Source organism: Nematolebias whitei, chromosome 3, assembly GCF_014905685.2.
Source record: "Nematolebias whitei isolate Nwh7 chromosome 3, NemWhi1, whole genome shotgun sequence".
Taxonomy (NCBI): Eukaryota; Metazoa; Chordata; class Actinopteri; order Cyprinodontiformes; family Rivulidae; genus Nematolebias; species Nematolebias whitei.
In genome coordinates, this window is record NC_056500.1 from 9,350,762 (window position 1) to 9,364,719 (window position 13,958).

Sequence of the window (13,958 nt, forward strand, 5' to 3'; positions counted from 1 at the left end):
GTAAGACCATTTAAGTAAAAATTTAAACTTCCTTGAGAAATTCTTCTACTTGAAACAAACCCATATTTTCATTTAGTAAATACAAATAAACAGAAGCTTTTTTTTTTTTACATCTAATGAAATATGTTTACGAACCAAAGATTTCCAAAGCAATTATTACTTCTAGTTATTAACTCAAGGGACACATTCAAGATTCTTTTAAATTTAAGCTGCTAGATTTAGGCGGCTTTATTTCGTTAACGACAGGATCATCAGCCTGAATATGGCCTTTATGCATCAACAGAAACTTATAACCCATCTCTCAGAGGGTTAAACTATGCTGGTCCACCTCAGATGGTGGCTACGTCCCGCCCTGCCTTCTGGTCACCTGTAGTCCAACGTCCTGTACAGTTTTTGCGATCAGTAGGCCTACGGTGTGCGAAGCCCTTTATGTGATTGAATAGAAGAGCTGAACGGTAAAGACGGTAAAGTGCTACTGCGGACCGGAGGCACCCTGATTTAAAACAAACAAAAAAATAAACAGGTTTACTTATTTTTGTTACACGTAACCAGCAAACATACAATGAACAGTATGGGAATAAAAACATTTTAAATAGAAGATGAAATAAAACTAGTCATACAGGCGGTGTCCGTTTGGGTTTAACAGGTGAGACTGGGGTTCAGTCTAAAGTGTTCAGCTCTTGTGCTGCTACAAGCTGGTTCCTTTGATTGCCTCTGCAGCCAAATTCTCTGTTAAAGGGATTTAAATAAACGCACGTGTTCAACAAAGAGTTTGTGGTCTGTAGTCGAACAGGAAAGACCGTTTCGGGGTTTTTCAGTAAGTCTGTGCTACATTAGGTTTATGCTTCTCTTCATACCCTGAGGTTTAGGTCCATCAGATTTTTTTTTTTATTTTTTTATTTTTTTTAAATCGCTGCTCGTCTACATTCTGTATTTGGTTAAATGATTCACTTCACACATCATTCTTAAGGAAATCATACTCACGTTTTTCCCAACTCAGCTATCTCACATCCCAAAATAAAACTACGGTGCAAAAATAATTCCCAAGACCCTGTCGCACCACTGCGATCCTCATTCGCTGCTCACGCTCAGATGTCACAGTTAGTTTGGAGGAAGACGTTTCCTTTAGTTTTGTTACCTTTAGTTTGAGCGCAGGCCTCGACTCCACGCTTTATTCCAGGTCGAATGCAGCAGCAGTTTGGTTTTTTCTTTGTCTGGAAAACTCGGCACTGAAGCTACAACCAACCAGGACCGACCAGAAAGGCCCGCCAGGCACTCAAACAGAGGCTGAAACTGTGTCGTTGAAAAAAGACGAAGACAGAGGAGAGTCGTTCCTCTGTTCTCCAGAGTGGGTGTCTCCAGTGTAAAGGGACTGTGGTGATTTTACAGACATTATTGGACAAGGCTCGCCCTGCCTACGCCGCCCTCCACCGGGCGCTCGTCTCTCAGACAGGACACTTCCTGCCGGTTACTACGTGCCCATCCTCAGGCAGGCCACGCCGTCGCCGTCCTGGCTCAGCTCTCGGTCTCTGTCCACGCCCTCCTGCCCCCCTGAGCCCAGCGTCCTGTGGGGGTGGGGGCTCCGCACCGACATGGACGCCAAACTTAGCGACCGAGACGGGTGAGGCGAAGGAGGGCGGTACCTGCTGCTGTTGATGTTCAAGTGAGGGTCAGGAGACAGAGAGGGGGAGGAGGAGTCCTGATGCCTGTCTCCGCCTGCCTGGGACTCCTCTTCTAAGGGGCTCTCCAGGTCAGACTCCACCTCCTCATCGTCCTCCTCCTCCTCTTCCAGGGTGAGTTCAAACTGGAACTTGTCTCCTCCACCCCCTGATCCCACAGCTCCATCCGTAGGCTCCACCTCAGCGTGGTGCTCATCCGGGCTCGTGGGCGAGGGGCTGCGGGGGATCATGCTCTGGTACCACTCCCTGTTGTCCTCCAGCGTGTCCAGGATGTCCTGCGCATCAGGGTGCACGAGGTCGGCCCAGGTCTCCCACAGAGGGTGCACTATGTAGTCAATGAACCCCACCTAGTCATGGAGAAAGAAAATATTGAAATGTTAAATTTAAAAACAGGCTGTCGATTGAAGAAATACAGTTTTTATATTTGTGCTGTATTTATCGCTCAGTTCTTAAAAGATGAAGGTGGAAAATATTTCCTACATTTGTTTTGTACGCTTTGTTTTAAGAGGTAACCAACAATTTTACAAAACAAACAAACAAACAACAAAACTTGGGTTTATTCAGTTTTACTGTTAAGGAAAGTAACTTTGGACAATCTGTTTAGTAAAGCTGTAAAGGTGTACGTTACCTGGGTCTTCTCTATGGAGGCGTTGTGTTTGTCGCACATCGGACTGATCTCCATGCCTTTGTCCCGCTCTCGGTCTCCCTGCGTGAAGAACTCCACCATGATGCGGTCCGTCCATTTTCGGTAAAGCTCCAGCGGTTTCGTCGGGTTACTTAAGTCAGCACAGTGGACCATGTTCTGTAGAACCTGAAAGAAAGATGAGATAACCCCCTTCACTCTCTGTGTATTTTTATTTTTAGGGTCAAAGTGTTTGGGGCGTCTCTAACCTGGATGCGGTCAGAGTAATTGTCGAGCAGCAGAACCCCTAAACTCGTCACTTTCTTGGTCTCCACCATCGTCTTCATGTCTGCCAAGAAGTTCATGTGTTTGGACATATCTGTGGCCAGCACCTGCAGAGGATTACAGCAACAACATGTCACCTTCAATCAATCAATCAATCAATCAATCAATCAATCAATCAATCAATCAATCAATCAATCAACTTTATTTATATAGCACATTTTAAAAACCACAAGGGTAGCCAAAGTGCTGCACAATAAAACAATAAAAAACAAACAAAACAATAAAAACATACAAAGCACACACAAAGAAACATAAAAACCATTCACATACCAGTTTCACAGCAGGTGTATTAAAAAGCCATAAAAGATAAGATCACGTGTTAAAAGCCAAAGAATAAAAGTGTGTCTTTAAAAGAGATTTAAAAACAGGAAGAGAGGAGGCCTGTCTGACACTCAAGGGTAAAGCGTTCCACAACCTGGGAGCAACAACAGCAAACGCTCTGTCACCTATGAGCTTCAGCCTAGTTTTAGGGACTGTCAGCAGCAGCTGATCAGCTGATCGTAGGGATCGGGGTGGACAGTAAGGCTGAAGCAGCTCAGACAGATATGGTGGGGCAAGGTTGTTCAGACATTTAAAAACAAACAGCAAAAGCTTAAAATTAATTCTGTAGTGCACAGGGAGCCAATGAAGGGATGCCAGGATGGGAGACGCACTTTAAACTGAAACGTGTTTGTTTTTTAATGTGGAATATCTTTCTAGAGACAATAATGATCTTTTGGTATAGGCCACAATGATTTCTGGGAAATAAAAAGCCTTTTTTAAATTTGACCTCATAAAGTGACTGATTTAAAGAACCTGCGTGCAAGGAATTATATTGTATTTGGATTATATATTGTGTAATGATATTTTCATGGCCTCAGACAATGGACTTGTGTCTACACTGGTCCCGTTAGACCTCAGTGCTGCATTTGATACAGATTATCATAATATTCTACTACAGAGGCTTGAATATGACATTGGGATTACAGGAGCTCTAAACTGGTTTAAATCATATCTATCTGATAGATTCCAGTTTGTAAATATAAATAATAAATCTTCCTCATACACCAAAGTTAGTCATGGAGTTCCTCAGGGCTCAGTGCTTGGACAAATACTCTTTACCTTATATATGCTTCCATTAGGTAAAGTTATTAAACAGCATGGGATACATTTTCATTGTTATGCTGATGACACACAGTTATATTTGTCCATGAAACCCAATGAATCCAATCAGCTACTCAGACTGCAAGCATGTCTTAAAGACATAAAAACTGGATGACCCTAATTTTTTTGCTTTTGAACACAGACAGAGGTTTTAGTGTTTGGACCTGAGCATTTTAGGAATACATTTTTCAGTCTTTCACCCTCCTTAGATGGCATTAATCTGGCCTCCAGCGCTAATGTTAAAAAAACTTTGTGTTATTTTTGATCAGGACATGTCTTTTTATGCCCCAAATTAAAAACGTTACTAGGACCGCCTTCTTCCACCTGCGTAATATTGCTAAAATTAGAAACATCTCATCTAAAAATGAAGCAGAAAAACTGGTTCATGCATTTGTTACATCTAGACTACACTATTGCAATGGTTTATTATCTGGGTGTCCACATCACATCAGTTCTTAAAAAAATCCGTCCGGCACTGACCATGTCAATCACCATCTTGCGGAGGGAGTCTTTCTGCTTCTTGCTGAGGTTTTGGAAGATGTCACAGTTTTCCTCCTGCAGTAGTTTGAAGCCCACAGCGAGGTGATGGTTCTCCAGAACTGAGGAATCGTTGTACATTAGTGCCAACTCAGAACCTGCAAGAGGAGAAGTCCGGATGATCAAAGCGAGAAGCAGGACACAGATTTCCATATAGATCAGGGATTAAAAACAATAATCACAGTAACTCACTTTTGAATTAATCCAAAACAACAAGAGGAAGAGTCAGACACTAAGTCAGTGTCACATCAATAATGTTACGCTATATATTAAAGGATCTGAATAGTTCAACCAACACAATTTAAAAAAGGAATCAACTAGAATAAATTAGCTTTAACAAGAACAGAACAGTTTCAGGGTGAAAAACGGAGTGAAAAAGTCATTTTATATATTTTTTACTAATTTCTTGACTGAATTACGCTTTCGAAAAAGTAAAAGTCTTTGGACTGTATAGATTGTAAATGGTAAGTAGAGAAATTGCATTTCCAGCGAAAATGCAGTGTGAATGCATATTACTGAAGAACTTGCTGAAAAACAACTGAAATTAGTTAAAAACATTCTGAAATGTAGCTGAAATTGAAGAACAACCCTAAGTTAGCAAAAGAAAAGGCAGAAAGAAGCTTAAATTACCAAGAGAAAGTGGAAGGAGCTGAAATTAGCTAAAAAATGTGGAATTAGCTGAAAAAGCTAAATTTAGCACAAAACAAAACAGCAAAAAAGTAGCTGAAATAGCAGAAAAAGCTGAAAGGAGATGAAAGTATCAGAAAGAAGTTAATTAGGCTGAAAGTAGCAGAAATTACCAAAAAATAACTTGAATTTATCTGAAAACAACAGAAATTAGATGAAAAATGCTTTAAAAAAAAAAAGAAGCTGAAAAGGTAGAACAGGCTTAAATTAGCAGAAGAAAGTCGAAAGAACACGTTTAGTCAAACGGACAGACAGAAGCCAAAATGAGCACTAAAAAGTGGATACTAACTGAAAAAAGCTGAAATTAGCAAAAATCAGCTGAAAAGTAGCTAAAATGTTCTGAAATAAGTTTAAATTACCAGAAGGAAATGGAGAGCACATTTTTGCTGAATTAGACTGAAAAAAAGTTGAAATTATTGCATAAAATATGGAATTAGCTGTAAAAGCTAAAGCATCAAAACAGCTAAATAGTATCATAAAAAGCTGAAACTTGCAAAAATAAGCTGAAAGGAGCATAACAAGCTGAAATTAGAAGAGAAGAGTTTGAAGAAGCACAAACATGTTGTAGTTAGCAGAAAGAATCTGAAAGGAGCACCAAACAGCTGAAGAAACAACTGAAAGTAGCTGAAAAAATGTACAAATTTGCACAAGGAAGATAAAAGAAGCCAAACCAGAACAAAATGTGAAAGGAGCAGTATAAGGTTGTAAACAGATCTAAATATATGAAGGACGTAAAATGAACTCAATCAATTTTCTATGAGAAAAAAAAAATGGCAGAAAAGGCTAAATATTTCAAAAGGCTGAAGTTGCACCAAATGTCATAGCACCCTTTTCCTAAACGAGCTGAATGTTTTGATTTATGATTCGTTGAAATAGCACAAAAGTTGTGGAACAAGAAAGATGCTGAAAAACGTACAAAAGAAAAATGGATCACAATAGTGTGAATGCTGCAGAAGCATTTACACTATTAATGGTTTTAGACACGTAATTTACACTCAACAAAGATTTCTAAATAATCTGCAGAACTCTTGATTTCTAATCTGAAACTCTTGTTCGTACTGGTTTTGTTGTGGCATCTGAGCGCAGCATCAAAGAGGAACCTACTGGTGTTGATGAGGAACTGGTTAGTGACTCCTGGGTGGTCGACGTCGTGAATGGCGCTGGCGAACAGAGCAGCCATGATCTCCAGGTCTGTGAACACCGCCTTGGATGAACAAAGACAATAAGTTGTTTAAGATAAATACCTGGAACCTGGAGTTTAACTGGAAACAGCTGGGAGTAAAATTAAGAGCGGGATTATTGTTAAATGGGATTTGCAAAGTAACTGCTGAGCTCACTTCTAACGCAGGCGTGGACAGGAGGACATGGGTGGACTGCACCACGTCAGCTGCATGGATGTTGTTGTGGTAGGCTACATCTGCATGGTAGTGGTCCTCTAATGTCATCATGAAGGTAATGAAGGTGTTGATTGGCACCTTGAATGTTTTCAGAAGATCTCGCTCCTGATAAGAGGAGGAAAATAAATAAACAAAACTAAAACAATGACAGAATAACGCTGGACTACAAAAGCATGGCTACTTTGGAATGATAGATTCTTTACCTGGAAGATGGAGTACATGATCACCGTCAGAGGGCGGTTTCCTGAATATTCTGCTAACTTGAAAATGTCCATACCCCAACGATTGATGTCCTCAATTTCCTGTGAGATAAGACAAACCTGGACATGTAAGAGACTGTAGACTTCATTCGTCTTTTCGTTGGCACGTCGGCGATCCCACCTTTGCCAGCAGGCTCTCGTGAGGCGTGTTAACTCCAAAGCGAGGGATGCAGGTGGGCGCTAAGCTCGGACTTTGCGTGGCCTTTTTCACACCGCTGATCTGTGACATCGGCCGCTTCTTCTTCTCCTTCTCCTTAGAAGGCGGAGACAGGATCTCCACATCATGTTGCTTCTCTGAAACACAAACACGACGAATGAGCCATGAAAACTGGACTGCTCCTCGTCACTGCTGCTGTTTTACCAAATTACCGTATTTTTGGGATTATAAGGCGCATTAAGCGGAACTAAAACATTATGACAGATTTTGAGCGCGGTGTATCACATAAAATTGGTTTGATGTCAGTAAGCACAACCAGAATAAATACATAAGGAGCAGCAGATTATAAGACTCACTGTTGATTTTTTTGAGAAAAAAAATTAAGGATTTTAAGTGCACCTTAAAATCTGAAAAATACAAAAATGAGATAAATGAAAACACTCTGGATTACAAAAAGAAAATCATAAATGTTTTAGATCATTAATGTGTTTTTTTTTTAATCGTGTGTGTGTTATCAAAAAACCTCATGTACCATTGGATGAATTGCAATTAAACTTGGAAAACTATTGTGCAGAAAGAAATACACTGACTGGCCAAAAAAAGGTTGCCACCTGGATTTAACTAAACAAATGGGTACGAGCCTCCTATTGGCTAATTACTGCATGGGGATTATCGTTCAGCTGACAACAAGTTATTTAACCCAACTGGTGCAATGAGTTGCTTCTCATTTCTTAAACAACCATGTTGAAAGAGACATGGCGTGGTCGTGGACAAGATGTCAGTCTGTTTGAGAAGAAGCATCAAATCATTGGCATCAAGCAGAGAAAACATCTAAGGAGATTGCAGTTAAGAACTGTCCAACGCATTAATAAAAACTGGAAGGATAGTGGGGACCCGTTGTCTTCCAGGAAGAAATGCGTCCGGAAAAAAATCCTGAATGATCGTGATCGGTGATCACTTAAACGTTTGGTGAAATCAAATAGAAGAAAAACAACTGTAGCACTCAGGGCTGTGTTTAATAGTGAAAGTAAGAACATTTCCACACACACAATATGAAGGGAACTCAAGGAACTAGGACTGAACAGCTGTGTAGCCTTAAGAAAACCACTAATAATCAGTGAGGTTAACTGTAACAATGGTTTTAATTTGCTAGGGAGCATAAAGATTGGACTCTGGAGCAATGGAAGAAGGTCATGTGGTCTGAGTCCAGATTGACCCCTTTCCAGAGTGATGGGCGCATCAGGGTAAGAAGAGAGGCAGGTGAAGTGATGCACCCATCATGCCTAGTGCCGAGTCATCAATGCAAGATATTGGTGAAAAATTAATGCAACACTGGATGGAAATAGATTTTGTGACATTGCAGAAGCTTATCGAGACAATACCACAGCGAATGCATGCTGTAATTAAAGCTAAAGGCGGTCCAACGAAATATTAGTGACCTTTTTTTTTTTGGTGGCAACTTTTTTTTTTTTGACCAAGCAGTGTACTTTTATATAAAATCCATCACAGCCAACTCACCTGAGAAAACCTATAAATGTCTCTAACTCAGCTACTTTTACAGATATTTGGGTATACAGTCATTTGTTGTGGCAGCAGCAGAGAGTCATCCTCAACGCATCTTCTGAGTGCATATCTTGAGCTAAGATCAATTATAAGGTTTGACCAAAATGGCTAAAACTCTTCCCTTCATCTGGATGTTGACAGGTGAACAAACAACACCGTACTTTTATATGACCAAGGAAATGAACGCCTCACATACAGATTTGCATTTTTTTTCGCAAGTTTCTAATCAAGGTGGGACGTCCGTTTTAAGGTTAAGATAAATGACCTTGTGAACAATTAAAAAGACTAATCATAAAAGGTAAATGTGCATCATGTACACAAAGCTAGTCATGTGAAGGAATTCAAATTTAGGAAGTATTATTTTTACGCTTGAACATATTTTTACGGCAGCAGGCGCAGAATACCAGCAGCAGAAACACTTCTAACATTGTTCAAAATGCAAACAGGTTAGTTATTTTATTTTTAAACCGATGGCTGGAATTCATTCCTCCCTGAAAATGATCAAGAAATCATTCAATTAACAAATGCTACTGAAAAACTAAAAATAACATCAATGCAGGGTTTCCATCATAAAACAAACGTGATTTCTGTACGATCTGGTGACACGAAGGTGCTGTCCCGGCAGACACGGTTGTATTTAAATGACTCATCCATTTTTATCTTGTAAAAAGCAGAGAAATAATAATCCTACTTCATCAAAGAGGCAGTTTTCCCTCATGTCCACACATCATCCTTTGCATCTTCCAGCCCAGATTAGCCTTTTTTTTTTTATTAGTCAGGCAGCAGCTATGCCTGATCAACATCCAGACCTGCGCCGCGACACAAGCACACGCCGCCGTAAAGACGCACGACGGCCTGAGCGGCAGCTTCGCAGGAGGCAGCGTCTGGCTCCGCTCACCTCGCTCACAGTGCCTCCTCTTCCTCACACCCAGAGCCATGGAGCTCATTTCCAAATGCTGCCGGGCTGGAGGCGCTCATCTCAGAACGACAGCTCGCTGGCGGCTCCATCCTCGCTCAGCTGGACCATCCTGCCAGAGGGGCTGCTGAAGACTGAGCCTCCTATTGATGCAGCACGCCGTCAAATAATATTGAACCCTGTTGCCACGACAACGCCACACAATGTGTCCGGGAATGCTGTCTGTTGCCGCTCCCCCTTCTAGTTCAGAGCAGGAGAAATCCTCACCTTCTTCATCTGTGATATATTTCCTCTACCTCAGAATCATGCCATTTTTATTTTCCTCTTTTTTTCAATAATAATGTTTTTATCCTTAGCAGCCATGCTTTTTTCCCCCCTCCCCTTTTCTTTGATTATCAATTATACTTTTAAAAATTTGTCAAATCTTCCTATTCCACCCCGGTCGTATATGGTGGAGTTTTGAGCTGTACGTTGAGAGGCAGTCGGCGCTGATCAATCAATGTGAACAGAAAGCAGGTAATGCAGTTATGCTAATCAGCCCGTTGTAGAGACGAGCTGCATCACTGATGTGCTACAAACTGGAATGTCTTCAGATTCATTTGTTTTTGCAAGAATTTTAAAACCGAGGCAACGTTTTGTATTCAAAGCACGTCTTTTCTTTCAGCACAACTGCAGGTTATAAATATATTTGATAAGGAGCTCAATGCAACCTTAAATAAATGTGTAGCGTCCCTTAAATCAAAGCACATGACCCTGGTTGTTTTCAACCAGTTTGACAAGACTGTCAACAAGGAAGAGGGCCGGCAATGGAGGAGGGGCGTACCAGAGAGACCATCTTATCACAAGCAGAACTGGTTTGTTCCACTTTGGAGTAAGTTGTTAGAGGAAGAATTAGTTTTGTTGTGTGTTTCCTTGACTGATGAAGCCTTCCGGATCGAAGGCGAAAAGTTTCAGCACAAAAAAAAAAAGAAACCGTCCAGATGACCTGACTGAAAAATGTTGGATTTTATACCTGGATTATTGAGCATGGACTTTGTTGTCACATGACCCTGAGTTTTAATCTATCGTCACCTTTAACGAGAAGGACCGGAGTTACGCTCGTACAAACTCATTCTCTGTGAGACGTGTTCGAGCTCGGAGTTTGTGTTGGGGTTAACTCTAAAAGTAAATCAGTTGTAAACCTCGCGTTTAATTAAAATCCATCTATTTGTTCACGAGATTTTTTGCTAACACAACCCAAAAACATGGTTTTATTTTGCCTTTGACAGCGCGTGCATAAATACTTGACTAACTGGTCAATTCAACCTAAAAACCCCAGACATTAAGGTTTTTGACTACATATCTTTTAAGACACTTGTTTAAGGTTTTCATCATATTTTAGCTCGTCTCTTTTCAGTAGGTGTTGAACTCACCAAGGAAGGTGTTGGCGATGAACTCCGACACCTGGTTCCCTGAGCGGCTCGTCTCCGACAGCTGCGTCAGCTCGCGGTTCAGCATCCTCTTAAACTGCGTTGACACAAGAAGCAACAAAAAACATGAACTCTGGTCCTCGTCTGAGCGGACTGCACTTGTGCACGTGAATAAAGTGTTTATAACAACCCAGTGGGTCATGCCTTCGAGTACAGTGAGAAGAAAAATACTAAATTATTTTATAGCATTCACTTCAGAAGTTACAATAAAATCATACACACAAATTAAAACAAATGTATTTAAATATCAGGCAGATGTAAACAAGCTTAAACTTACAGTAGAAGTGATGCAAGTAGAAATGTAAAATTTAGTAAACAAACAAACAACAATCAGGTTTCACATTAAAAAAGACTTCCATTTCTGTTTGCATGCTGGTTAATAAATGTAAATTATTTCAGCTTGAATAACTTCAGGGTTCTGTTGTGACTGAAGGGTGGAGGCTCGACTGCAGGGGCGTCCAAAGTGTGGCCTGAGGGCCATTTGCGGCCCTTGGAGTGATTTTGTGCGGCCCACGACTGCAATTAAAGAATGGTATAATTTTGACCCACAGGCTTAAGAGGTTTTTGCAGATGTAGACCTTCTTTAGATTTAATGGTGATACTTTTTAAATATAATTTTTAGGTTTAACAACAAAACAGATGAAAATAATCTTTTCAAAATGAGCGACATTAAGTAAAAAACAAACATTTAGCTATAATTCATCTCTTTATCCTACAACAAACCTACCAAAAAGTAGAAATTTGGATAATAATTCATAAAACTTGGCAAAATATAAGAAGTGTTTTCAAAGAAAATGATATCAGTTGATTTAATAATCGATGGGGAGAAATTGGACATTTTAAAAATAATTTAAAGTATCATCGACATACAAGTTGATCGACTTTATCGGTGTTCCTTCAAACCTTCTACGAATTTGTTTTAGCGACTGCCAGCTGTTTATCAGAACTTCGATGACCCATTTGAGCCGTCCGTGGTCCAAAGAGGGGATTGATGTTCCAACCCCCTTTTTTTAAAGAACTTGTTTTAGAATTTTATCTCTGAAAATTAACGAAAATGAACACAAGAAAACAAATATTAGACCCAAAAATCTAATAAATTCAATTCTAAAAAAAAAAAAAAGTTAATGTTTATGAGACTCCTAATGTTCTGGATATGAGAATTTAAACTAAACTTTTAACTTTTCTCCAAATTATTCAAGTTGTTAAAAATGAGGAGAAAAAAAATTGTGCTTAAATTTTTTCTTCTTCTTAAATTTTGATTTTTCTGGCCCGCGAAACCTTTCATCTAGTTCTGGCCCAACTTTAAAAATGTTTGCTCTTACTGCCTTGCAGCATGAAGGTTGCAGGTTTGACTCCTGGCTGTTGGTGTTTCTGTGTGGAGCATGTTTGTGTAAACAAACACATATATGTTATTTGTCAGCTTTAATTGATATAATATAAATAAAAAGAGAAACTAGAGAATTCTAGTTTTGTTTAATGTTTGATTTTTTTCCAAAAGTTCTGGTAAAAAACAATTAAGTTTTAAAGCAGCATTAATACTAAACTATAAAGTTAGCATTGAAAATTAAAGCCTGCCTGCAGTCCATCCTCAGTTCATCATTGGGAAAATAAAAGTTTGAGGAAGAAGCTCTGAGATGTTTAGCTGTTAATATCCAGAATAAAACGACATTTAAAACTCAAACTAGATAATGAACCTGCACTGTGGTAATTTTAAAATGATATGTCCATCTTGCAGATAATCCTTCCGTACTGAATATTTGACGTTTTATTGAGATGAAGTCAAACAACATGCACTGAGAGTCCAAAAGGCAAAAATTCAATTCTGACAGACCACAAGACACTAACTTGTGTACTAAATATACAGAGGACCAGATTAATGAGGGCAGGTGTGACGATTGGTGATAGTATCCAGGTGTGAGCTGAACTCTACCAGGAAGTTAAAACTCTACAAGGTACAAAGAAAATGGTTCTGCACAATAATCAAGAAATAAAAACACATTATTGGAGGATAAAGGTGAAAGTAAAGCAGAACCAAAATGATCTTTGCAAGAACTTGAACTGAGGACCCGCGAAGCATCGAGCCGAAGACTCCAATCCAAGTCAGACGGAAAAAACAGAACAACAAAAAACAAGAACACAAAAGTGATGAAAACTCCACCAAACCAAACTCAGACACCGCACGATATTTCACAAACAGTTCTGCTTTTAACTAACGAGAAGAAAAGCTGTTTGATCTATTAACATGCTGGTAACACAGTAACAATAAAGTTCAGTGTTTTTCCATGAACTTAAGTGCAGCGTTGATGATGTAACACCTTGAGCACATGGTGACTGAAGACAGGAGGACTGTGTGACACATATTGTCCTGAAGTTACAACAAAGATGGATCTCTGCTCATTATCAGCACTTTCCTCAGTCGACACACAGAACACAGCTCGGACGAATGAAAACTTTACACGCACGCTCGCTGGTCTCACACACACACATTTCCACGTTTGTCAACCCAGTCTGACCCCTGCACTCGGGATCAATGGATCCCCACTCATCACTCACCTGTCTGAGTCTCCAGCACAGACAAAACCAGTACGCCAACAGAAACATGTCAGCCTCCGCATGCTGGAGCTAGAAGCAGCTAAAAATCCCAGTGTGCCCGCTCAGCGATCTGCAGCGCAGACTGAACGAGAGACGAAATCTGGATGGAAGCGAAAGTTCCCAGAGTCCCAAGTGCTTCTGGAGATGAAGTGGTGGGGGGTGCTGCTACAGGAACGTGGTGCGGGGGGGCTGGATAAGAGCTAGTGTGTGACTGCAGATGATCCGGCTACTGTTACACACTGTCAATGAGAAAGAGGGAGAGGCTGCGAGGAACTCCCTCCTCCCTGCCCTACATGCTGTCGTCTCTTCCCGTCCAATCACGTCGGTGTGACTTTAGGGGCTGGGCAGATGAGAGACGTCTGATTGGCTGATTCTGGGATGGAGGACCCACACAGGGAGGAGAGGCAGAAAGAAGTGATGCTAATTAACTCTTTCAGTGGAGGGAGGTGCCACTCACGAACCCTGACAGACCCTTCTTCCTTCCACTTTAGACTATTTTTTCTTAAATATTGAACATTTTCTGATCTAAAATAACGTAATGTATTGTAAAAAAAATAAAGATCCTATTTATACGACTACAGAAAGTAGTAC

General features: G+C 40.3%; 1 protein-coding gene across 1 annotated transcript in view; it reads right to left on the reverse strand.

The window, feature by feature from the left end:
• Nucleotides 1-1,380: 1,380 nt before the first annotated feature.
• Nucleotides 1,381-13,958, reverse strand: part of LOC119430531 (cAMP-specific 3',5'-cyclic phosphodiesterase 4D) — a 51,137-nt gene continuing 38,559 nt past the window's right edge. The window contains exons 8-16 of the mRNA XM_037697954.1: nucleotides 10,719-10,812; nucleotides 6,792-6,964; nucleotides 6,614-6,712; nucleotides 6,351-6,515; nucleotides 6,118-6,217; nucleotides 4,270-4,424; nucleotides 2,571-2,693; nucleotides 2,308-2,490; nucleotides 1,381-2,026 (exon numbers count right to left, since the gene is read on the reverse strand). Coding sequence (XP_037553882.1) covers nucleotides 1,472-2,026; nucleotides 2,308-2,490; nucleotides 2,571-2,693; nucleotides 4,270-4,424; nucleotides 6,118-6,217; nucleotides 6,351-6,515; nucleotides 6,614-6,712; nucleotides 6,792-6,964; nucleotides 10,719-10,812 — 1,647 coding nt within the window. The 3' untranslated portion in view covers nucleotides 1,381-1,471. The remainder of the gene's footprint in view (nucleotides 2,027-2,307; nucleotides 2,491-2,570; nucleotides 2,694-4,269; nucleotides 4,425-6,117; nucleotides 6,218-6,350; nucleotides 6,516-6,613; nucleotides 6,713-6,791; nucleotides 6,965-10,718; nucleotides 10,813-13,958) is intronic.